A 25,610-nucleotide genomic window follows, 5' to 3' on the forward strand; every position below is an offset into this window, starting at 1 on the left:
TTGGGCAATATCAAGTCAATGTAACCGGGCAGCTCGATAAGAAAAATGAAATGCTTTCTTCACTTTCCATTTCTGGTGGTGCTCCAGCTGGGCCTTGGAAGACCAGCAGCCCAGAGCTGGTGGGATTGCTGGCGGCCACGGGTCCCTCTGAATTGGGACGCGGCAGCTCTAATCACCGTTGTGGGGCTGCCTTCGAGCTTGTCTTCTCCCACAGGTGAGATGCAGGTTCTGGCAGCTCTCAAGCCCTGTCCTGCAGAGCTCGGCAGTGGCAGTCTGTCGGCAGCAGCGGACGGGTTGCCCGGATTGCTTCTTCAGCATAGCCAGAAAACCTGGTCTTTTGAGACGCAGCAGACAAGGCCTGGTTGGCGCCCTGCAGCACACGCCGGGACCTGAGCGGAACCAGCAAAGAGGGGGAACAGGTCTCACGGGAAGCAGGCTCAGAAAGAAACACCAGCCTGATGAAAAAGGAAGTTCTAACCAAAGAAAGTGGGATTACGCATTTGTAGGACAGCTAATTAAGCCTTCTGGGACTAATTCTACTGAAGGTATTAAAAAGCAGATTTCTTGAATGAGTCACTAATGGATGAGGATTCTTCCTTTGAACTCTGTATCTCGGTCCAAATTTCTCCAGGAGTAACACAGGCGAGGACAAATTCAGCAACAGAGGCAACGTACTTCTAATCGCTCCAAAGAGAAATGCTTCCCTTCTGCTCGCCAAGTCTTTTGTGTTGCCGCTCTTGGCTTCCAGGTGTTTTCATACCGGCCTCCAAAAGCATCTCCATCGCTTTTCCTTACAGCTGCACGAAGGACTCGCCTCCCCTGATGAACAACCTTCGCCCGGCGGTGAGCGAGACCCGAGACTGCTCTCGTCATTCTCCACCGGTGCAGAGCTCGGTGCCGTGACTACGGCCGGGCTGTGCCTTAGGGCCAGGGCTGGAGACTAGTCCTCCCTCTCCTTGCCTGAAACGCCGATGGACACTATGGCGCTTCCTGCCTAGAATGGTGCGTGCCCAGGTGACACGACACCTCTACGGCTCCCGTTTTGGAAGGAGTTTGTCTTCCAGAATTGTCTCACGAGAACTGTCCCTGAGAAGGGAGGACAAAGGTGGGGAGTACAGAAAGGAAAGGTCTCTCTGGATAGCCCCCGAACCGAAAACCAGAAGCACTGGCGCTACGTGTCACCCTGGAAGTAACATAGGCACCAAAGAGGACCCGCACGCGCTGGCGCGGGCTGGGGGCTCTCACGCGGTGCCCGGGGGAAAGCAGCGCTCCCCGTGCCCAGCGCGGGCCGACAGGCTCCGTGCAGATGAGCTCCCTTTGGGTGGGCGGCTGGTGAGGGGCCACGGGCCCACTTCGAAAGCTGGAAGGAAATAGGCTTCTTCACAGAACCTCGAGGAAGCCCCTGTGAGCAGAGGGCCAAGGCAGCCTGGTCACGAAGGAGCCAGGGAAGCCCTTCTCTCCCCTCTCTCCCGTCCCGGTTTCCACTGGGACAGAGTTCATTCTCTTTCCAGTGGGTGCCGTGTTTCAGATTTGCTGTGACAGGAACGTCGACAATGCGCACTGGTTTAGGTGTTGCCAGGTGATCTTTGTACTATTCAGGGACTTTTTTCAGCTTCCCACAGAAGCCGGGACGGAGCACAGACAGGAGGCTGGAATGGCCAGTGGAATGTTCCGGAGTCTGCCATCGCTGCTCGGGACGGGCTGGGCAGCGCATCGTCGGGTGTGAGAGTGACTTGATTGGATTACTTTATCTTGTACTTTATCTTTACCATTATTATTAGTAGTAGTAATTTTTTTTTCCTTTTTTGTTATTGCTCTATGAAACTGTCTTTAACTCAACCCACACATTTTTTCCCCTCCCCTTTCCTCTCCTTTTCTCCCTGCCCTTCTGTGGGCAAGGGGGAGAACTGCGCGAGCGGCTGCGTGGTCCCAGTTGGACCAGTCCGTCCCCTTCGAGCCGCGAGCTCTGCCCAGCGGAGCCCCAGGAGAGGAGGCAGCACCGCAGCCACCCGCTCCGACAGCGCCTTACTGGGAGACCGATGGGCTGCTCTCAGGGACCATTTGCCAACACACTGCTCTTCCATAACTACTGAATTCTGGCAAGAAATTTGTTGCCGACTCTCAGCAAAAGAATCCAAAGAGAGGAGAAGCTTATCCCCAGAAAGCAAGCCCCCAGGGAAAAGGGTGCCCAGCAGCGCGTGAGGCTTCTCTGAAGAACTACTGAGAACAAGGCTTTTCACTGAAGGCGATCTAATTTCCTGCTCACTTTTTTTCTTAGGACTCTACCAGTGCAGCCAGCACTCGCAGTAGGGAAGAGAAATCTGGCACTTCCGAGTTCCTCCCTTTCACAGTAGAAAAACAAAGGGATGCTGCGAGGGAACACCTGCAAAACTGCTACGAACAAGTGGGGTTAATTGTACCCAAAACTGCTACGAACAAGTGGGGTTAATTGTACCCAAAACTGCTACGAACGAGTGGGGTTAATTGTACCCAACGTACTGACCCTCCTGAAGGCAACGCAGGAACTCCAGCAGCATCCGGAGGGCTGGCGATGCTGAAGGAGCACTGGAAATGTTCCTCTTCAGATGAAGACGGGAATGAGCACATCAGAGAGAACTATTAGGTTTTGTAACTCTAAGGGCTGCTGCACTTCTGCATGGAGTCTCCCGAGCAGAAATAAATGCGGAACCTACGGGCAGCGCATAGGGACGGAGTCCTACAAATCAGGCACCTTGGTCCTACGGATTTTGTTGATGGTTCTTGTCAGAGTTGGGTTGATGATCTGAAAGGTCCCTTCCAACCAAGACAATTCTATGATTCTGTGACCACGGTCTGCAAAGACGGGTTACCTCAGGCACGGCTCTCGTGCTCTCGGCACACATGGGACTTGTGATGCGCAGCCAGCTCAGCAGTGCTGGGCACGCGCAACCAGTCTCGTGTTTCCCGAAAGAGCTTTCACAGGGGTCAGGGACTTTATGAAAGGGCCCAGCAGCTGCACTGGGCAGCAGCAATAAAGCTGATGTTTTCCGAAAGCAGCCGGTGTACTGCGCAAGCGCGGTATAACCAGCTTGTGCCTCCGTCCATGAAACAGCTCGGCTGCAGTGGTGCTGCAGCAGTTCAGATTAGCATGTCACCTGCCCAGGAGTCCCAGGTAAACGCCCCATATCTTCAGATTCTGCCCAGACAACATTTCCAGTGGAAGGGTTGGCACTCTGGGGAGAACTCAGAAGTTGGGCACCTCTGCACCCCTCTTCTGAGAAGGATGGCTCCTTTGGATCAGACTGCAGGTCTGTGCCCTTCAGGACACGGCCAGTAAGAGCACCAAAAGAGATCAAGACGTGGTCACTTCCATAAACCCATGCTGACTAGGCCTGATCCCCTGCTTGTCCATTGTATGCCTTGTAATGGCACTCAAGATGATCTGCTCCATGACCTTCCCTGCTGCCGAGGTCACACTGACAGGCCTATAGTTTCCCGCATCCTCCTTTCTGCCTTTCCTGCAGATGGGCGCTACGTTTGCTGCCCTCCAGTCCATTGGGACCTCCCCAGTTAGCCATGACTTCAGGTAGATCATGGAAAGTGGCTTGGCGAGCACGGCTGCCGACTCTTTCAGCACTCTTGGATGTGACCCATCCGGTGCCATAGACCTGTGCGCATCCAAGCGATGCAGCAGGTCACTGATCACTTCCTCTTCCATTGCGATGACTTGGTGTTTGGGAAAAGAGCCCGTATGGCACCGGGCAGGAAAGCCTTCCAGACACCCTGCGGCGTGGCGGGGACGGCGAGCCGTGCGGCACTCAGGCAGAAGGAGATGCACCTCGCCTGTGCCGGCGCTCAGCCCCCTCGGGCACCAACCAGGAGGAAGTTCAACATGCAGAAGGAAATCCCTCTTCTCCTCCTTCCACAGCCCATCGCGTTGTTATGGCAACCAACGTGCTTAGTCTAAGCCTAATATTTGGCAAGTAGCAGCCCGCTCTTGATGCCTGCCTCAGCTCGCAGCCGCTGCCTGGGTGCTCAGCACAGCGGTAACACCACACAGCTCTTGTCTTCAAGGAGGAGGACCCTGGGAACGACAGGCTGGCCAGCCTCTCATCAGTCCGTGGGAAGATAATGGAGCAAATCATCCTGGAAACCATTTCCAAACACACTGAGGACAAGAACGTGACCGGGAGCCGACAGCAGGGCTTTACAAAGGAGAATCACGCCCCACCAACCCGGCAGCCTTCTACGACCAAATGACCAGGCTGGTGGGTGCGGGGTGAGCAATGGACTTTGTTTATCTTGACTTTAGCAAGGCTTTCCAAAGCGTCTCCCAGAACATCCTCACTGACAAAGTGGGGCAATACGCACAGAAGTGGAAGGTGAGGCTGACTGGGAACGGGCTGAACTGGCAGGGGCTAGGAGCACGAAGTCCAACTGGAGGCCAGTGACCTGCGGTGTACACAACCCCCCAGGGTTGGTACGGGGCCTGTATCTCTTAATGTCTTCATTCATTACCCGGACGATGGGGCAGAGGGTGTCCTCAGCAAGTGGAAAGGACAAACGTTTTGTGTAGATGACACAAAATGAGCGAGCGGCTGATACACCAAACGGGTGTGCTGCTCCTCAGAGCGTCCCCACCTGCCTGGAGGAATGGGCCAAGAGCAAGCTCATGAAGTTCAACACAGGGAAATGCCAAGTCCTGCACCTGAGAAGGTGGGAAGAACCCCACCCACCAGTGTGTGCTGGGGGCTGACAGCTGGAACGCGGCTTTGCAGAAAAGGACCTGGACGTGCTGATTGACACCAAGTTGAACATGAGCCAGCAACGTGCCTCTGCAGTAAAGAGGGCTGACAGTGTCCTGGGCTGCACTAGGGACAGCATTGCCCGCAGGTCGAGGGGGGTGATCCATCCTCTGCCCAGCACTGATGGAGCACACCTGGAATCCTGTGTCCAGTACTGGGCTCCCCAGAACAAGAGAAACAGGAACCTACTGGAGAGAGTCCAGTGACGGGTCACAAATATGATGAAGGTGTTGGAGCATCTGACACAGCAGCAGAGACCGAGAGGGCTGGGACCGTTCAGCCTGGAGAAGAGAAGGGTCACGGGGACGTCATCAGCCTGTATAAATACCTGATGGGGGAGAGTGAAGAAGATGGAGCCAGACTCTTCTCAGTGGTGTCCGTGACAGGACAAGAGGCAACGGGCACAGACTGAAACACGGCAAATTCCACCTGAAGATACGAAATCCCTTGTTCACTGTGGGGGTGACCGAGCACTGGCACAGGCTGCCCAGAGAGGTGGTGGAGTCCCCATCCTTGGAGATACTGAAAACCAAGACAATGTCCTGGCCACGCTGGTCTAGGTGGCCCAGCTTGAGCAGGGGGAGGACTAGACGATCTCCAGAGGTTCCTGCCAACCTCAACCATTCTGTGACTCTGAATTCAGACCGGGGGGCACCCGCAAACACCTGTGATCAGCCAGCAGCAAAAGCCTCGATGAGAAATGATGGGCAGAAGCCCGTTATTCCAGGGCCACCTTTTTGCTGGAGCTGCCCAGGGGCAGAGCTTTATGCAGGGAGTGCTCGAGCTGACAGACCTTCCTACGGACCTTCCTACAGACCTTCCAGCCAGTGTCCTCAGCCTTCGCTGGTGCACGTGCAACAAGCAAACAGCAACGTGTTCCTGAGCACCATCAATGCCCGACCTTCCCTGCCAGCCCCCCGGTCTCAGCATCAGCTTTTTCTCCTCGCTGCCTGTGGCGCAGAGAGCACCGGAGGCATCAGGAACATTGCCAGCATCTGACAGCCACAACTCATGGGGACCCTGCTCTTTGGCTGCAGAATTTACCTTTTGCCCTCAGCTGCCCATCTCCTCACATTTATTAGCACTGAACTTCCTCTGCTATTGCGCAGGCCACTCATTTAGCTTGGCTTGTTTGCTTCTAGTTCTTCACTGTCCCCTCCAAGTTCAATGTCCCCCAAAACTTCATGTGTTCTGCAAATCACGAATTCTCATTAATCACAGTGGGTTTCATACAATTAATAAACCTATTAAATGAAATGGGACCCTGCTACAGAATAGCCGTCTGTCTGCTGTTAACCTTTTTCCACACTGAAAACGGACAAACTACTTCTGCTCTTCATTGCTGGTATTTTTTTCTCTGAAAAACATGCTCGGACCAAAGTCTCACTTTTTGCTCTGGAAGAATTCCTTAATATTAATGATGCCTCTCCCACGCCTCCGACACCCAGCTCCCGAGCCGCAGTCTGGAAGAAGGGCGGCTGAGAGGGGCAGCCGGCAGGAGCGCGCAGACTCTCCCGCCCAAGAGTGGCCTTTCCCAGGAGCATCCAGTGTGGAACAAATCATAGAACACAGAATCATAGAATCATTCAGGTAGGAAAAGGCCCTTGGGATCATCGAGTCCAACCATCAACCTCACTCTGCAGAGTTCTCCCCTACACCGTATCCCCCAACACCACACCTAAACAAGTCGTAAACACATCCAGGGATGGGGACTCCACCACCTCCCTGGGCAGCCTATTCCAGTGTCTGACCACTCTTTCTGGGAAGAATTTTTTCCTAATGTCCAGCCTAAACCTCCCCTGCTGCAGCTTGAACCCATTCCCTCTCGTTCTATCGCTAATTACCTGTGAGAAGAGACCAGCACCAACCTCTCTACAGTGTCCTTTCAAGTAGCTGTAGAGAGTGATGAGGTCTCCCCTCAGCCTCCTCTTCCTCAAACTAAACAGTCCCAGCTCCCAGCTCCAAACACAGCTCCTCCAGCCAAGCGTCTTCAGAGTCAGAGCGCTCAGCTCAAATCCCACCGTGGTGTCCAGCCACCGATGAGACAACAAACCCCGACCCACCCGCTTGTGATTTTCCGTCTGGGGAAGGGAACACCAAGGAACCCAATGCATCGCGTGCGCGTTGCTGGAGGTGCTCAGCCCCGGCGTGGGCGGCACACCGAGACCTCCGTCCCCGGCTGAGCGCACACCTGCCAACGCTGAAGGCGTGGAAGATACTCAGGGCAATGAAACAGCCTGTAGAGGACAAACCTCCCTGCCCGAAGGCATGTGTGCCACTGAGACACCTCCGCACTGGGACTAGCTAGAGCCAGTCTCCCACTCCCACGTCACACCATGCTACAACGCAGAAAGCGGGGAGGGAGAGATTTCAGTTTCTACATCTAAGAAGTGAAGTTCTTCAGTCTACATCTAAGAAGATCTTTCTTCAGTCTCCTCAGGATCTGAATTCCTTCTGCTTATTGCAGGAGCAGACGAGGGAAGAAGTCCTAGAACCAGCACAGATTCAGCATCTTCCTTGGCTCTGGGGATGACAAAGCGATGGGAAAGCTGATTCCTCCAGCTTAAGCAGAAGGTGAACACGTAGCAACCAACACTGTGAATCAGGCCAGCCCTACGCTGCTATTCGGCTGTTCAGCTGGAGACCCTCACTGAACAGTGCAAGTTTTTGCTAAACCCTAATGCCGGATCATGCAGGACCAGTGAAGTTTGTGGATCCCACTTAGGACTGCAGGACAGTCGTGCAGCGATGCGGCCAGAAGCTCCATGAGCACGGGAGCGACAAGTGGGAGAATGCTCTACAGAACAGTGGGAGACAACGACTTTTAAAAATCGGAGTAATGCATGACGCTGCTTAAGCTGTGACTTTCTACAAGCCACAGCACGGGGCGGTAGCTCCTGAACTGCTGCTGGGCTGAGCTGTACGGCTGCACCGCGCGGGCAGAGCCAGGCAGGTTTCTGGCTGGGGCGGGCGCTGGAGCAGCCCCGTGTGTTACCGTCGGGAGAGCCCCGACCCACCACAGCAGATCCTGGTCGAGCCCTGGCCTGACCCGCAGGGCCAGCCTGGCGCATCGCAGGGTCAGGGACCACCATCAGGCACAGAAAACACCAACTCTGGAACACCCTGCGCGGGGACAGCAAAAGGAACAAACCCGCGGAAGGCAAAGGCAAGCAGACGGGAATGGCAGATAAGGCACGCGTGCCAGGCCGGGAGATGGTGTGGACCCGACTGAAGAACAAGGGAAGACCCGTCCGTTCCAGCTCTGGATGCCTTCAAAGCACACAGTCAGCTCTGGGAAATGACTGAGGAGACGAACAGGGGGGAGCCTGAAGCTCTTCTCACCCGAGGAGCATCTCAGACCGCCCTGGAGGAGGCTGCATTAGGCCTAATGAATGGTTTTCTGGATTCTTGTCTAATCACTTTAAGCAGAATATGAAAACCCACTCCAGAAAGCTGTGGTGATTTCTGGAGCCGCCTTCCAGTCCCTAAAGGGGCTCCAGGAAAGCTGGGGAGGGACTCTGGAGCAGGGAGGGGAGCCACGGGACGAGGGGGAAGGGTTTTCCACTGGAAGAGGGGAGATTGGGATGAGATCTTGGGAAGAAATCCTTTGCTGTGAGGGGGGTGAGCCCCTGGGCCAGGGTGCCCAGAGAAGCTGTGGCTGCCCCATCCCTGGAGGGGTTCAAGGCCAGGTTGGACGGGGCTTGGAGCAACCTGGGCTGGTGGGAGGTGTCCCTGCCCAGGGCAGGGGGTGGCACTGGGTGGCCTTTAAGGTCCCTTCAACCCAAACCCTTCTGTGACTATGATTCTATGATTGTCACTGTTTTACCTCATTATGGGAGGACAAAGCTGAAAATCTGAGCAATGGGATGGTATCCCTGGGGAAACCGTTGCTCCTGCTACTATTCATTTACCGTCTTGTAACAGTTTTTCTCTTCTTCATTCTATAGAAATTCCTCTGCATGGGAAGAGGACCACCCCTCAGGTGCGTCACTGATGGAAAAGGAGCCGAGAACTTGTGACTGTTCCTTGAGCTGAGGTGGGGGGCATGTGGGGGGGACGACAAGCCGGGGAACCCCGGCTGGTGCCTGGATAACGGAAGGATGAAGCTGCTGCTCTGAGGCTCTGGGTTTTGCTGCAGTGCCAGGTGGAAGCGAAAGGCCAAGTCCTGGACTGGTGTGATGCTGAAAGGACGACACGCGCCTCCGGGCTCTCCGCTGCCCCAGGGCCTTCTGCGCGTGCACTGCCTTTCTTGGGAGAGTTCCCAATCAGCCTGTCATGGCCCGATGACAGCAAATTGCATTTTTGCTGGGTTCGTTTATTTTTTTGCTCTCCCAAACTCTGTAGAAGACATTATCTCAGTAAAATACAGAGGCTGGATCTGGGAAAAAAACTAGCCAGCCATGAAAACCCTGGAGGTATATTCCCTTTCGTGGCTTCTCGATGCGATGCCTCCTTCCTGTTCAAAACTGCTTTTTTTTCTCTCTCACTCTATGACTTCCCTCTTCCCTCCGGTCACCCTTCTGCAGCCAGAACAGCGGTCATTCCTGCTGTTCGCAGCTGGAGCATCTTCCCCTGACCTCAGAAGACTACTGACGTGCCACGCGCACCGCACTGCCCCGCAGACTGCAGCAGGGCCCGGGCTGGGGGTCAAACAGCCCGTCCCATCTCCCCCCGAGCTCCTGGCCCACAGTCGCAGCCCCGGGGCAGAGCCCTCTGCGCGCTGCAGCCGCTGCACAGAAGACTGGCTGGCCAAAGCCACCGGCTGCTGGCAGAGCTGTGGCATCTGATGCCCAGCTGTCATTTGCTGCACCCCTGGTAGCACCTAAAGGCTCAGAAGCGAGGTCCTAGTCCAGAAAGTGCCCAGAAAAGAAGGACTCGGGACTCTTCCTATGTCTTGTTCCCTGCTGGTCTCAGATGAGCTGGGGGAGGGCACGTTTGCGTGTGTTTTTCCATTCCACATTCCTGGTGCTGAGCTCCGAGAGATGAGATGGCGCATCCTGTCTCCTGTCGTCCCCAGTGGTGGGCACCACACCGGCCGCGGGGACCCCTGGGGACTCCCTGCGTGCCCTGCACTGGGGAGAGTGGGGAACGTGGCTCCGGGCACCCGCACGGGGCTCACTGCGACTGCTGCGGGCAGGGGAGAGCAGTGTCTGCGGTTTGGGAAACCCGGGGCCGCACCGGGGCTGTGGGACCCTGCTCTGGGCTCGGGCAGGGCAGAGGCACCATGGCTGGGCACGGCGGGGTCAGTGGAGCCGTTTCATTGCCTTCCTCCAGAGCCAGCTCCCAGAACCGAAACCTGAGCCTGGGCTCGGGGCTCCGCTTTCTGCCCGGTGCCAGTGCCGGGCAGCGCCAGCTTTGCATTTTAGGTGATAAATTTTGTTGCAGGGGAAAACGACCACAGTCTGCAGCAAATGCCTGACCTTTGCGCAGCTCATGAAAGGGGAAGCTGGCCCAGCAGTGTTTTAACTGCGATGACACAGAAGGTTAATCTACAGGGTCAGACGACAGCTAATTGCGTACAGAGAGCAACTGCCGCGCCTCCAGCCAGCAGCGAGCACTCCTGCCGCTGAACCCACGGTGCCTCAGACCTGCTGGAGAACTGACTCTCCTCACTCGTGCACCCTAAAAATCCCCTGGGTTTACAGCTCCCCTCCCTTCCTGGGAATTAAATGCAAAAACCTGCGCTAAGAAAATGTTAATGGTGCTCAGCTGAGCATGCACCTGTGAAAGCCAGCGTGGATGGCAAGGTTCATCGCTGATCCTTTGGGATGAAGACAGCAACCAAAGCTAACCCCAACCCTAACTCACTCCCAAACCCTAAAACGAACCCTCGGCTAAACCCTAACTCCTAACCTTACCCTAACCCTATTGACCCTACCCTGACCCTAACCCTGCTCTAACCCTGCTCTAACCCTACCCTGACCTCTTCGGGCAGCACTGGCCAAGGCTCGTCGCCCGTCGCAGTGTCGGCCCCGCGGGGGCTGTGCTGGGGGCGCGGGGGCCGCGCAGGGTGGCTGCAGCTCACGCTCGGAGTCGGGCAGGGACGCCGGGCGCGGGCGAAACAATGTCCAAAGCTTTCACACAAACAGGGCTGTGCAGCGGAGAGGAAACATCAGCTGACGGTCACGGTCAGTCAGATGGTGCTGGAGGGGGGCAGGCACGGCCATTGTCTGAAACGCCGGCTCAGCGGGACGGGGACAAGCCGGCTCCCATTCAGCACGGCCACCCACCATCCCCAAACCCTTTCTGACCAGCTGGGGCTGCCGGGCAGCGTCCTAACGACCTGGGGGCTGAAGACAGGCTGAGCACACTAAATGTGCCCCTTCCTGAGCCAGGCAGCACCAAGCTGAGGGACGAGCCAAGCGTCCGCAGCGCGCCCACCATGGCACATCTCCCCTGGGTGCCACCCCGAACACGCAGACGCTCTGCGACACCAGCAACAGGACTGAATGCATGAAGACATGGGCGGATGCAATGGCATGAGGACCCTCCCGCCGCTGACCACACGCAAGGTCTGCTGGGCAGAACCCGCAGCATGAATCTCTCCAGCCAGAGCAGCGCTCCGTCCCCGGCCAGACCTGGGGGCTCCACAACCCTTTGCTCCACCAGAAGGACCGAAGTGGGGCCAGGTCTCCTGAGTCTCCCCCACCTCTGCTTAAACCGGCCGTGTGCCACAGCCCCGGGCTGGAGCAGAGCCGATCCCTGGGGAAGGCGTCTGGGAAGCATCCGGCAGCCCCCGCCAGCCCGGCGGCATCGGGCAGGAGGAGTTTCCCAGCGCTGCCGTTCTGCCCTCCCGGGACTGGCCCTGTCCAGCCGGACCTGGGAAGGGGATGCAGACTCCAAAATTCAACACTTGGCAGAAAATGACAAGTAAAATCCAACATGAGACTGCCCAGAGCTCTGCCAAGGCTCTGGGGCTGCGTTCACACATGGAAGCGACACAGATGTAGGCAGCTACTTTCATACACACTACGGGTAAAGAAAACAGGACAGACAGACAGACACGGAAGAAGCACAACCAAGACCACGCAGCTGGCCATGCACTCTGGGGAAATTCGCCTGGTGGGCACCTGGACCAGGGGCACGTGCCACAGCTCCAACCCCCCAGCACCCACCCACTGGTCACCTCCTGGCGAGGGACGGGGATCCTGCCACTCGCCCAAGTGACCCCCCGCGGATGGGAATGGCCTCTCTCGGGGTCTCACTGCCTGCTCCAGCCCGGTGAATGCCCACAGCTCATCAGCCACGGCCTGGCCAAGGCATTCCAGCAGCTCTGGTAGCAACGGAGACCTGCTGGGGACATGGCCAAGGAGCTCTGGCAGCAAGGACACTGAGACCTCCTGGGGACATGGCCAAGGAGCTCTGCCAGCAAGGACACTGAGACCTCCTGGGGTCATGGCCAAGGAGCTCTGGCAGCAAGGACACTGAGACCTCCTGGGGACATGGCCAAGGAGCTCTGCCAGCAAGGACACTGAGACCTGCTGGGGACATGGGCCAAGGATCTCCCAGCAAGGGCTCCTCCAGTGGCAGTCATTAACCGGTTTGGGAGAAGGCGGGGGTCGGTTTTCTGTACCCTGATTTTCCTACAGCTGTCTCAGGCAAACACTTAGCCGTGCTTTAAGTTTGTGTCAACCGTGACTCCCCCGGGGACACCACACGACACCTGCTGTGGGTCACCAGGCTGGAGGTCCCGCAGCCCTGGGGTGCCTGCTGGAAGGCAGCGGGGTGCTCTGGTCTCTTCCAGGCCCCCCTCCCCGCCGGGCAGCTGAACCCCAGCCTGCGACGGCTGCACGATCCCAGCACAGCAAGAGCCCAAGGTGCCGCCTCCTCTGCCTGGCGGGAGTTCTGCTCCAGACGGTGACCGAGGGACACACTGCGACTGGGAAGTCCCGAACCTGCAGGGAAGGGGGAGCCTGGTGCATCGATTACACGGGGAGGGCTGCTGGGGCTCAGAAAGGGGACGTTGCTGCTTGGGGCGGCAGCTGGCTCAGGCTCCCCACCCATGCCAGGGTCCTCCCAACCCATGATGGGATCCCTCCTCACCCTTACTGGGGTCCCTCCCCACCCGTGATGGGGTCCCTCCCCATGGGGCTGAGTTTCGCCAAGGGGACCCTGCCCCTGTGCAGCCCTTGCTGGGTGTCCCCGTCCCCGTCCCCCCCCCCAGACAGCCGCACCGGGGCACAGAGTCTCCTCCGGGCCACGGTGGGAATCCCATGGAAGCCCGAGGGAATTTCCTCAGTCGTCACCTACGAGCAGCAGCACAGATATCACAGCACAGGGACACGGACATGCTACCGGGCACACGGGGACGGGGGGGGACACACTCACATGCCAGAGCGAGCACCACTGCCCGCTCTGGGCCAGCCGGGAGAGCGGGGAGCGGGACGGGAGCGGGGAGAGGAGGTGAGTCTGCTATGGGATGAGAACATGCTCACTTACACAACTCGCCCACCCTCCGGAGGCCAGAGGCGGTTCTAGACAGAGCAGCGCGGACATGCAGATGGAGAGCAGGAAGAGAGGCAATGAGAGAGAATGTTAGCTCCGGTCCGGGCCGGCAACAAGACGGAGAAGAGCGAACGGACTTCGTCACGGGGCTGAGGCCGAGTGGCACAGCGGGAGCATGGCCGGGCACCCCCCGCGCCACGCAGGTGTAGGGCTGCAGTGACACGGCCCATGGTGCCCCGCGGTGGGGACGGCAGAACCGTCTGGGGCGGGGGGCTGAGCCCCGGGCAGCCCTGGGGAAGGGGCACCCAGGGAATGGCCGACACGGGGCTCCGGCTGCTCCCGACCCCGGGGAAGGGGCACCCAGGGAATGGACGACACAGGGCTGTTGGGGCCAGTGAAGGTCGGGACGTTCCGCAGCAGTTGAGCTTCCATTTGTGTGTTTACTACGGGAAATGGGACATTCATAATCGCATGAATTCGACAGCCAAAGCCTGAAGGACTGGAGAGTGCTGGGGGGAGAGGGAGGACGGTGTCGGGGAGGAACGGGGAGGGACAGGACGGGGACTGGGGAAGGGCAGAGGAGGGAGGGGGAGGAAACAACATATGCATGAGAAAAATGCCCCACAGCAAGAACAAGAAAGAGCGGCAAATACAGTTCAACATCTTTTCTGACTTCACCCGGCAGCTGTGTTAAGTGCTTTGCTTTTATGATTGTGAGCGTAACAGCTACAGCTACAGGTCAGCGGAACACGGTCAGGGCCTCGCCAGGGAGTTAGCGTTTCCCAGAGGGGATAATCGCAGTCCTGCCGGCAGGAAGTTTGCCGGAATCCCTTGCTGAGGTCGGGGGAAAGCCTGACGTTTGCTCTGCGGTGAGCAGGAGGACACCTCGCCGCTCCTCGCCCGGGCGCTGGGCTGCTCTACTGAGCTTCCTAAAGCTCCTCGTGCAGCGCAGGACCCCTCAGCTGTGGCCATCGGGGGGGAGCAGGAGGCCCCGTCTCACCCAGGTGACACGGCCCCCTCCTCCCAGCAGGGACGCCCGTCTCCCCGGTCTGCAGTGCTGCGCCAGGCGTCGGCCATGCCTGGGTTTGGCACGGTGGCTACCAATGTCAAATGGCCACTGCTCTCACTCAGACCGTTAGCCCTTTTCTGCAGGGGACGTGGCTGCACGCAGAAGGGGAAGAAACAGCCGGGAGCGGTGCGCAGAGCATGGCCGCCCCATGGGGAGCGGGGTTTGCTTGGCCGAACAGGGTTCTGCAGGTGGAAAGCCCCACCAGCCACCTGCTGCAGGTCACCAAGAGCGGGCCAGGTGAAGACCACACTCGTTCAGCGCGGGCCCAGCCCAGCGCTGCGCAGCCGAGGCACTGGGCAGCCCCAGGGCCGGCCGAGGGACGCGTGGTTATCCCCTGGGGAACGCCGGGCACCTCCAGGGCCGGTGTCCCAGCTGCGTCACGGTGAGCAACCTGCTACGCTGGAGGAGTGACGTAGAAGAGCAAGAGGACTCCTAAACCCACTCTGAACGCTCTCCCGCTCAGCCTCAGCGATGGCTTTTCTTGGGCAATTTTGCAGGTGGGGCTGCAGCTGGGCTGCGAGTCCTTCGGCCAGGAGCTCTGGCCTGCCTGTGCCCATGGAGGGACAGGGGGAATCGGGAGCGGACCCCGATGTCAGTGAACATTTACAAGTTTCTGGCAGGGTCAGAGTGTTACGGGCATAAGAGCTGCTTTTGTCTTAACTGAACCTTACATCTCCTGCTTTCTCCTCCTCTGATCTCCTCTTTGTAGGAAAAGGAAATTTAGGGCTAGTATCCATAGGAGATTTCATCTCCTTATGTGCTGCCCCTGGGACTCTCCGAGCCAATCTCTTCCTAAGCTCTCACCGGAGACTCCGTGCACGGTGGCAGACTGCCGGCAGAACCGCTCCGCGGGCACACACGGGCCTCTCTCCGCGCGGTGCTTTGCCTCCCGTTTGCTGACAAAAATGCTGAGATCTGAATGGGTCCCTTGGTATTTCCCCATACAAAGGGAATCCCCCCTTTCCTGTGACATCCTCTGCTAGCGCACTGCAGCCCTGAAAGGAGCAGCCCTCTCAGCTCCTCTCCTGCGCTCAGGGATGAAACAAGCGCAGGGTGGGACCTTCCCGGAGCCACACTCGGCACCGAGTGAGCCCTGCAGGCCTGAACCCCTCTCTCCTTCGGGCCCCGTGGGCACTGAGAGAGTCTTGGTGGGACCCAGGGCTCCTCTCAGCGGGGTCCAGGCGAGCCCTCCCTGCTCCTCCCAAGCCTGGCTCTGGACACGCGTGAGGCAGGGTCCCGGTTTGCTCTTCTACTCACTGGGGGGGATGCGTGGATGAGCTGTGATTAGTAGATGTTAGTGACGGGATGAGGTGAAGCCAGCTGTGCTTGCTGTGACACGGACACATGCTGAGACCTGCTACCCACAAAGCCCCTGTCTCCTTGTAGGCAATGACCGTCCACGTCAAAAACAGACACCCCCCCGCCCCCCGGGCCACCAGTGGCAGGACGCACTGAGCTGGTGTCAGACGGGCGCCCCCTCGGAGCGAGGGCAGCGCTGCCCTGCGGTGGGTGGGTGCTCTCTCCATCGCTACACCTTCCCAGCACCCTCTAGCAGCTCTTCGCTTTTGCAGACACCCAACCTCCACGGGCTGATCTCTGCCCGGCTGTGCTGCCCCGCTCCCCGCGAGGGAGGCAGGTCTACGGGGGAAAGCCGCAGAGGTGGACGGGGCCGGGGAGCGCCCCATCCTCAGCCTGACATCCTGCGGTGAACGCTGGGAAAATGCCATGGCAACCGGGAGGGAAGAGCATCCTCCGGCACTGCGCTGACGGCACCGCATGCACTGCATGCCCGCAGGACGCATGGCGAGCCCCGCGCCGCCCGGGAGCCCCTGCCGCAGTGCCGGTGGCCCCGCTGCAGCACGCCTCCAGGGGCAGAAGCCCCCTCCCGTGGGACGGGGAGCCCACGGAGCGAGGGATGCATTTTTAGTCACCTCCAGAGATGCATTAAGCATCTTTAAGCCCCGCTGCCGCAGGGAAGCAGGATGGAGCCCTGCCCAGCTCCCGTCACGGGGCTGCAGGTTTGCCTTCCTCCTCGGTGGCACGTGAGGCAAGGCCGGGGGCTCGGGGGGGGCCCAGGGCTCGCAGGGCAGCACGTTGCTGCGACCACCAGCTGGGACTTGCCTCTCTGCAGGCTTTGTGGCCGCCAGCAGCCTGGCAGTTCCAGGCAGGGCTGTGGGGACACCTGGCCTGGCGTCACCGAAGGGTGCTGCTGCCGCCTGCCCGGGGGCTCCAGCCTCCCGGCACACCGCAGGTCCTGCCGGCACCCTGCGCAGGGCTCTCTGCTCAGCTGGACGGCCACCTCCTCCCCAGACCTCAAAATAACAAGTCACTCCCTGTATGCCCCAGGCTCCCTCTCGGGAAGGCGCTGAGCAGCGCAGAGCTCAGCTGGCCTCATCTCCAGGCTTTTCGTCAGCTCCCTACGGACAATCCCCTGGACCGTGGAAAGGAAGCTCAGCTCCGCTTTGTGCAGGAGTTTAGACACCATGGAGAGACAAAAAGCCTACAAGGAAACAGGGGGTTGTATCTGCAGCGGCTGAAAGCTTGCACCAGAAATGTTACACCATTTAACTGAAACAGAATTAATTGATGAGTTTATATAGAAAGAGGTAGCTTTACCCTAGGAGCTAAATGCCTAAAGGGCTTATTTTTCTTCTCTCTCTCTTTCAGATCTGTAGAAATACAAAGCAGTTGTGGGTTTCCAGAACAGCACCTGAAAAACTCAGTTTTGCATCTGAAATTCTGCTTCACATGATACATTTGGCATGTTCGGCTGTTGCTTAAAGATAAACAAACAAGCAAACAAACAAACAAAGAAACAAACCCCCTTTGCAAAGCCCCCTCTAACCCAGGTTCTCGGCTGCATTAGCTGGAGCCCCAACAGGAACCGTGGTGACACTTCAGATGCTTCTGGCTTGAGCCCCCGTGAGCCACGTTCAGCTCCAGGGGAGGCCGATGGGCATCGCACCAGCCCCGTCCGCAGAGGTGGTAGGTCGGGATCGGAGCGTGACCATGCGCAATGAGGAATGACACGAGCCTGATGAGGCTGGATGGCCACGGCCAGTCACAGGACAAGGGGACACTGCACAGGAATGCCATCTCAACACAGGGGTTAACGCTGCACATTTAACGCGTGAGTCACCCTGAAGCGCGTGAGTTCAGCCCCTGCCACCACTGCAGCTCTGCGGCTGGCATTCGCAGCGCTAGCTGTGACTCACTGCATCGCTAATCAGAAACGTACACCTCTTAGTTAGCGTCAGCTTTATTGTGGTAATGGATGTCACACAATGAATCCATTTCAGCGCTCAGCTCTGAGCTGCGGGTCCTCGCACGGCATCTGCTGCGGCATCAGCTCCGTCCGGGGGCGGCCAGGACGGTCAAGCCAGAGGGACCCCGGGACGTCTGGTCACTCTCCTGCCACGCAGCTTAGCAAAGGCTACCGCGGGCTGGGACATCGGATCTTCAAGGATCCCGTTCATGTTAAACACGAAGGTAGCCGCTGCTGGCCTCACGTCAGCCTTCAGAGCCACGCTACGGCAAGGGAACCGTCAGAGCGGCTCCCCGCGGGCACAGGTCGTGTGTCCCCAGCTCAAGGGTCATCGCTTACTCCCACGGGACAGCACGAATGGGAGCTGTCACTGCTCTGCTGCCACTGTCACCGCCGAACTACGGCGTCCTGGGGAGGGCTGTGCAGAAGGCCGTGTGGCAGCCAGCGGGCACAGCACGCGGGGCACGGGCACCGCAGAGCTCCCCGCGCCACGCTCGGCCCCGGCCGCTCGCACAGGGCCCAGGGGCGGGGAGGACGGAATAAATATCGTCTCTATCGACTGCCTTAACTCTGACCTGATGTTCTCACTCTCAGTATCTCTTGGCCTCTTTCTCAGTCCCTCTTGGCAAACGTCCTCCCGCGGAAGACCGTCTTGGAAGGAGACACAGCCAGAGTTAGTTATGGAGAGAGCGGTTTGTGTCTTCTGTTCCTGGGGTCCCCAGCCAGGACCCTCACAGACCTCTGCAAGAGAAACGCACCAGGGCCTGTGCTGCAGCCACCGCGTGCAGAGAGAAGTTGCCCGCTCTTAGATGGAACTACTGTAAATTCAGAACTTAATGTGTTTAGAAAGAACCTCCAGCAATGGAACGAGCCGCCACCGGCGAGCCGCTCCGCCTGCTTCAGCAGCCCCCGGAGCCATGGAGGGCCACCGGCGGCTCGAGGGTGGCTCCTGCAGGGGCACCTCGTCCTCCTCACGTCCTGCGGGACTCCAGGACACCTCTGGCTCTAGGGAAGAGCTTCAGGTTGGGGCACAACCCTTTCTGGAGCAGAGCTAAATGTACGAATGACAGAGGAAGCTGCAGCAGGCGTCGGGGCCCAGCCCGCAGTGCCGCAGCCGCGCCGTGGAGGGGCGGGAAGGGGCCCTGGCTGCAGCATCACCCGGGCTTTCCCCCCGCCTGGCCAGAGGGACCCAGCACCCTTCAGCCCCAGAGGGGACGCTCCAGGGCCGGCAAGCGGCATCGCACCGGCACGGTCCCACCTCGCTCCTCCTCGGCAGCGCTGCCACGTTCAAGGGTGGCTGTTGTGGCAGGTTTGGGTAACACTGCCATTCTCAGGAGAGACTGGAAAACGTGTCCCGAAATCGGTCCTCTAAGCTTATCTAACTGCTCTTTACATTATTTTCTGAATTTACAGCAGTTTCATAAAAGAGAAGAATTTTCACAATGAAGGAGAGTGGCTGACATCATTAAATATTCTATTTACAGCTGACTTCCTGGGAAACATTTCAAGTCTTTGACAGCAACTGGGCGCACAAAAATTTCAGAGATGAAAGGCCATGACTTTCAGAAAAAGGAATGGGAGGGTTTAACTCTGCAGGACTGCTGGAGGTGCCACACACGGGGTGTCAGGGTGGGTGAGGGGAGCACGGACCAGGAGGACGGGGTCTCTATGGAAGGCGAGGTGCAGGAGCTCAGGCAGCGTCTGCTGCTGCTGGGAGAGACGGGGCGAGGGGAGCACGCTGCCTGCTGAAGCACAGGAACCAGGAGAAGCAGCGGTGGAGGACAGGAGGGGTTAAAGAGAGGCAGAGGATGGAGAGGGGTGTCCCCTAGAAACCTGGGGGTACATCTGCCGGGAGGCTGCACGGGGAAGAGCAGGTCAGTGGTGATCGCGATGGCCACGGGAGGCCAGGGGAAGAGAGGACAGGCAGCGGGGGCTGCGGTCTGACACCGCCAGGAGTCAGGGGGCTTCTTGCCGCTGGCTCTGGGACGCCAAGGGGGTGAAGGCAGGAGACCCAGCAGCCCCTCCACCACCCCCGGGCGAGGGGGGGCCGGGACAGGAATCAGCTCGGGGCCGATGCCTGGCAGGGGTGAGCCCTTGGAGATGCCATGCCTGGTCACCATTAAAAGCTGGTAACGTCCACGTTCCCTCGTGTCACTGGAGACAGGCACGGTCAGCACTTTTCAGGGAAATGAGGCATGGCGTGCCTGATTTCAGAAGGGTCCCCAAATGCAATTAATCTACGAGCATTCAGCACAGGACCCCGTGGCTCCCAACTGCGCAGTGCGGGGGAAGGGACCAGGTGGGAGACACTGGTCGCCAGGGAATGGCCATCACGTGCATCTGGGGTCAAATCCAGAGAGACCAGAGATCCAGAGATTTTGTGCCCCACTGTGGTTGTCACTACAAGTTTGGTACCTATGGATTGGTGGGTGACCCGTGCAGCCAGGCCGGCACTGCCAACCCCGGCGCCGGCAGGGAGACCTGAGGAGGAGCTACACCAGCGCTCCCTGGGGACAGGTCAGGACCGGACACTTTGTCCCCTGTGCCACAGCTCGGAACGTCACCAGCTGTGCTAGCACCATGAGGACTTGTAACCTATCATCACTGGGATGACCTGGTTGGAAAAAGCTTTCCAAAAGAAGGCCTCCCCTTAGCTCAGAGCTCCCTGCTGAACTGGCCCCCAGCAAGCCCCCGCTGGTGGCAGCGGTGGGACCTGCTTACTGCGGCTGTATCCTGAGAGAGTAGAGCGAGACCGGAGATCTTGGGTCGCTTCCTGCTGTAACTTTAACTTTCAAAGCCTTGTAAGGGTTCGCCCTCAAATCTCAGGCTCTAATTTAGAGTTTTTTGGTTTAGTTTAGTTTTACAGTTAGGTGGGGCTGTCGGGGCAAAGGGGCCGCTGCTGCCATGGGGCAGCAGGTCAGAACCAAGGCTGGTGCTGGCAGGTTGGTGGGTGGCCCGGCACAGAGGAGACGCCGGGCAGCGTGAGGGACATGGACAGGTCCCAGCCGCTCGGGGAGCGTGAGGGTCACAGCTCCGGCGTGGGAGAGGGAACCGGTGTCTCCCGAGTGCCGTGAGGGAACCCGAGTAGGACTTTAAGAGAAAGGCTCCTGCGTGTCCTGGGGTCCCTCTGCTGTCACCTTTCAGACCTCCTGGGCTGGCTGGGCTCCGCGCGGGTCTGCATGGAGGAGGAGAACAAGGGGTGAGAGGATCTACCGCCCTTAGGTGCTGTGTAGATACCTCGGGGCCAGCAGCCAACGCGCCGGAGACGTGAGCGACCCAGCGCTCAGCAGGACCCGGCCACCGTGAGCGCCCAGGGGAGGGACACCCGGCTGCACCCCCTGCCTGGAGCCACTCCTGAGACCCCCCTGCGCCTGCCAGAGCACCGCCGGCGCGGCACCAGGGCTGGCTCGCTCCAGGAACCAACAACGGTCGGGGCAGTGCTGCCGTGTCCTTTCTAAGGGCTGTCACAGAGCACCCTGGTGACGGCGCCCGCTCAGCAGGGACTGAGCAGGGCTCTAACACGTAGTCTGACAACATTTGGAGATCCTTTGAAATGAGAAGCACTAGAGAAACACACATTGTTATTAACTGTTCAGCAGCAAACATTCAGAAGTGAAACCCACGAGTAAATACAGCAGCTCAACAACAGCATCGAGACAGAGGAGGAACATGAAACAACAGGAAGGCAAGTTAAAGGGACAAAGCAACAGTGCGAGCTCGCTACGTGTGCGGGGCGTAGAGAGGAGCCATGAACAAATCACACCAACTTCTGGAAAGCATGTCTCAGCATCGTCTCTCCCCGTGCAGCTGAGAAGTCCTGACATCTCTGAAATGCCCCTCAGAGCGCCCTGGGCTACTCGGCACAGTTACACTCATTACGCGCCTCCCCGTCCCCGGGTGCCTAACCCCCGCGCCCGCCCCTCCCCGGGCCAGCCACCAGCGTCTTACCGTGCCGCGACCACCGGTGACTTCTTCCCGGGATCTAACGTGGACCCGGCCGGTTCCTCCCCCAGTGATCGTGTATCCTTATTCAGTTGCTGTAGTCGGGAACTTAGCTCACTGATCACAGTTGGCTTGTCATCGTCAGCCCCATGGATCGGCCTGCTCTCCATGGGGTCCCCCCATAGCTTGGACCTTCTCTGAAAGAGGTAGCGTGGCCGGCCAATGCTGGCTGATGCCAGAGTGGCCGCATGTTGCTGGGAGATGAGCTCGCTGTCCGAAGACTGCTTCAAAAGTGGGTCCCTGAAAGTAACTGGCCCCTTGCTGAGCTGGGACTTGAGTTTTGGCTTTGGAGGCACTGGTGGCTTCTCGAGTATAAAAGTTTGTCCATCCGCAAAGGAAGTGTATGTGTCAGTAGGCTCCCCGCTTTCTGAGGACAACGTAGACATGCTGGAGACCGTAGAGATGGTGCTTGTGGTCTCCAGGTGATGGTCACTTGAACTTCTGGTGTCCACCTCTTCCACTCCCGAGTCTGCAGCAGACTCTGGGGCTACGGGGGCATCAGAGGGCTTCCCTGAGGGTGTTCCGCCAGTGGTAGAAGGTGCTACTGCTGCCGCTGGTATGGATGGCGTGCTAGGCGTAGCCAGGTGGCTGACTGGTGTGCCAGGGGTGGTGACCAGTACCCCGTTTGCAAACTCATCTGGTGGAGGCACCAGCCCTATCTTGGCCAGCTCCTCCCTGGTCTCTTCGTCGCTTGAAGACAACTGAGCTGGTGGGAGGGTAACCGTGTAGGGCTCCACCTCCTCCTCCGAGCTCCCTTGTCCCAACGTCTTGTCAGAGGCTGGACTGACCGGAGGCTTTCCCACGGGACTGGGCTGGGTCTCTGCTTTGGGGGACTCTGCCGGCTCCGTGCATGCTTCAGGGACAGCTGGTTTCTCCTCTTTTATCTCAAGTCCTATCTCGTCTTGGCCATTACTTGTGGCGTGAACCATGATGAGGCCAGCGGTCTTCTGCTGCGACGTATCCACTATGCTAATAATCATGGACTTCTTGTCTTCCTGTTTTTTCTCCTCCTTCCCAGGTGTTTCTGCTCTTGCCTCAGTTTCTTTTCTCAGTGTGGACGGAGTCCCCCACTGGCTCTTAGTAGGGGCCAAAGTCCCAGAGTCTGTTCCGATGGCCCCTTTGCCTCCGGGCGAGTACGCAGGGGACACCAAGCTCTCCAACTCCCCCCTCTCTGGTTCTTTGGTTTGGATGTCCACAAACAGGGGTGCTGCTCTGTCAGAGTCTGGGCTGTGGATCGGGGTGGGCGACCGGGATGGGACTTGAGTTGAGAGGGCCCGTTCCCTTGCGGCCAGCGCAAGCGCCAGTGGCGAGTTCGGATCCAAGGGCTTTCCAGTTAGGGGGTGGATGAACGTTGAGGATGAGCTGCTAATTAATGGCTTTAAAGCTGAGACAGGGGAAGGCAGTAGTACATCTCGGCTTCCTAACAACCGCTCATCGATAGACCTGGACTGCTGCAAGGATGGCATGTCGCTGCTGGGGGGGCTTCCTTCAATGGCCCCAACCGAGAGGAAGACAGTGGATTTCCGCCTCTCATCCAGACGACGGTCTCTGTCCTTCATGACTCCAGCGATGGCAGTGGCGAAGGGGATGCTTGTGGCTTCGACCTGAGCAATGCCGGCGTGGTGCTGATACTCCACTCCACTCAGGCGATGGCTCCTGCGGGTGGGAGAGGGCTCCCTCGTAAAGCCTCCGGTGATGGACAGTGTTGCTCTCTCCTGCGCATCCTCCACTTGTAACTGCTTAACAAGAGGACTCTTCTTCCTCTGTGGCTTGGTGGGAGCAAACAGGCTGACGTTGAACTGACCCATGTTGGCATAAGGGTTGTCAATCACTCTCCCCTTCCTCTTCAGCTTCTCTGGAGGGGTTGCAGATGGGCCAGGCCGGGGGATCTCTGTTGGCTCCACGGGAAGATGAGAGGAATCCTGTAGGATTATCATGGATCGGGCCCTCTTCTGCCTTTCAGGGTAGGGAATGGAAGTCCTCGCCTGATCGTACATCTCAGCTGCGCTGATGACCTGTGGGAGTCCATGGAGTTTAGCCTCCAGGCTTGGCTTAAAGCTTGATCTTATGGTATCGTAAGCTCTTCCTGGGGGTGGAGGTGGCGAGAAGGATGGAGGGGGGCCTGTGTCAAAGTAATATGGAGAAGGAGGTGGCGGTGGGGCTGTTTGAGGCGGTGGTGGAATCCCATGTCCTTCCCTAACGGTGTCTTGCATGGATGTGCTCCGGGGAAACTTCCCATCTAGCAAAGAAGCAGCAAGTTTCTCGTCTTCGCCTGGAAAACAAGAAGAACAGTGAAGTCAGGGAGGAAGCCTCTAGAGAATCCAGAGCGTGACAGTCGCTGCAAATTGGATATATGACATCCCTTTCTTCCCCCTCACCCCACTTTCTTTCTGAGGTGACTTTCCACTTCATCTTTTCTTCGCCTGGTGCAAGCGTTCACAGTTTGGCCCATTGCTCATGTTCCCTTGGCAGGGAAGGGCGGCCGCAGGCTCCCACAACGTCTCACGTTGTTTTAAATCCATCAGACAGTTGTGCTCAACACTTTCCAACCAGGCTGAACGCAACACTGACAGCACTGAGCGCCCGCTCGATCCAACCCCCCGACACCCGACGTGTGAGACAGCTGGGAGCAACCAGGTTGTGCCGCTCGCAGCAAACGCCGCGTCTCCCATGCGCGGCTCCTCGCACTCTCCCCCTCGCTCTTCTCGTGTCACACCCCCCTTCCCCCCGAGGGGTTACATATGCTCCAACGTGCCAGACTGAATTCCGAAGCAGGGTCTAGCAGGAACTTCAGTTATGTATTTCAGGAAGTACCCACGGAAGCCAGATTCTGCCATTCTTACGCTTAACTCACTACCTGGGTGCACAGGGGAGCTTTTTCAGGTACTGGTAACGCTCGGTGAAAGCGTATGAGAATCTGGCTAAGGGAAGGCAAAAACAGGAGGGAGAATTCCCTTCCCTATTAGGAAGGAAAATCGACTACTAGAGCAAGTACAGTGCAAGTACTTGCCTGGCTGCCCGTTAGCCGGCCTCGCCTGCCCCAGCCCTCTGCAGGAGCCGGCCCCTCGCCGCTCACTTGCCAAACCTCCTGCTTTTCAGCCACAGTTCAGCTGTTTTCAAGGTTTCAAACTGCTCTTGAGAGAACGCTGAGGGTGGCAGAACGCCAGGCCCTGGCACAGCAGCTTGGTGACCACCTGCGTGTTTGGCGCTAATGCTTTTTCTGTAACGTCCACCAGCATTCAAAGTGCTCTGGCAGCCGCGCCTTGCCTCACATGAGCAATTTCACCAACTGCCTGCAGATGCAGGGCCTGCTGGGGGAAAAAGGGAGTATTTTGGCCAGCGAGCATTGAACTGTCCATCTCATCACACTGCTCCGACCATCACTGCGTTCAAAGCCATGCTATTTCTGCTGAACGCCGTTTGGGGATTTTTAATACCAAGGCAGCGTAATGAAGTGGAAGCACAAAACAAGTTCAAAGAGCGACTGGGCAAAGCCACGGAGGATGCACTTTTTGTGGGCTATTGTGTGCACAGAACCCTCTGAACTGAAGACAGTAGCTGCCTGGGGGAGTATTCAGGAGAAATACATCCTTGCCCTGTTTTCACTCTCCCCTGGGCATCTGCTTAAAAGCGATGCTTAAGACAGAATCCTGCACTAGATGGAGCCACGGTTTGATTCAGTACAGACACCGTCGTGTTTTAACAGTATAAAGAGCCAGAAAAAAGAAGTCATGCCTTTACGCTTATTTCTGCTTCTCACCTGGGAATGGCCAGGAGCTGAAACAAGGAAATGTATGCAGCACTGAGCTGTGTTAGCGTGCCCAGAGCGTTACAGAACATGGCTGAGCGTCACTAGGGCTTGTCTTAGGGATGTGCCGACCATCCTGCAGACAGGTACGGCTGTGTCGAGTACAGAGCTATTTCAGGAAATAAAACTGGAAAGCCGGTTTGCCTTTCTTGAATTTCCTGACCTGCAACGAGTGGCTGCCAGGCCAGAGGAGACAGTGGCTACCAGCGGTCCCTGGCCTTGCAAAGCCTCGGCTGC

General features: G+C 58.1%; 1 protein-coding gene across 4 annotated transcripts in view; it reads right to left on the reverse strand.

Annotated features, from left to right (window-relative positions):
- The window catches only part of SHANK3 (SH3 and multiple ankyrin repeat domains 3), a 382,593-nt gene that overhangs the window by 4,153 nt on the left and 352,830 nt on the right, over nt 1-25,610 (reverse strand). For all 4 annotated transcript variants that reach the window (XM_063323817.1, XM_063323818.1, XM_063323816.1 and 1 more), the window contains one exon: nt 21,512-23,837. In XM_063323817.1, coding sequence (XP_063179887.1) covers nt 21,512-23,837 — 2,326 coding nt within the window. The remainder of the gene's footprint in view (nt 1-21,511; nt 23,838-25,610) is intronic.

The sequence above is a fragment of the Chroicocephalus ridibundus genome, chromosome 1 (assembly GCF_963924245.1).
Source record: "Chroicocephalus ridibundus chromosome 1, bChrRid1.1, whole genome shotgun sequence".
Taxonomy (NCBI): Eukaryota; Metazoa; Chordata; class Aves; order Charadriiformes; family Laridae; genus Chroicocephalus; species Chroicocephalus ridibundus.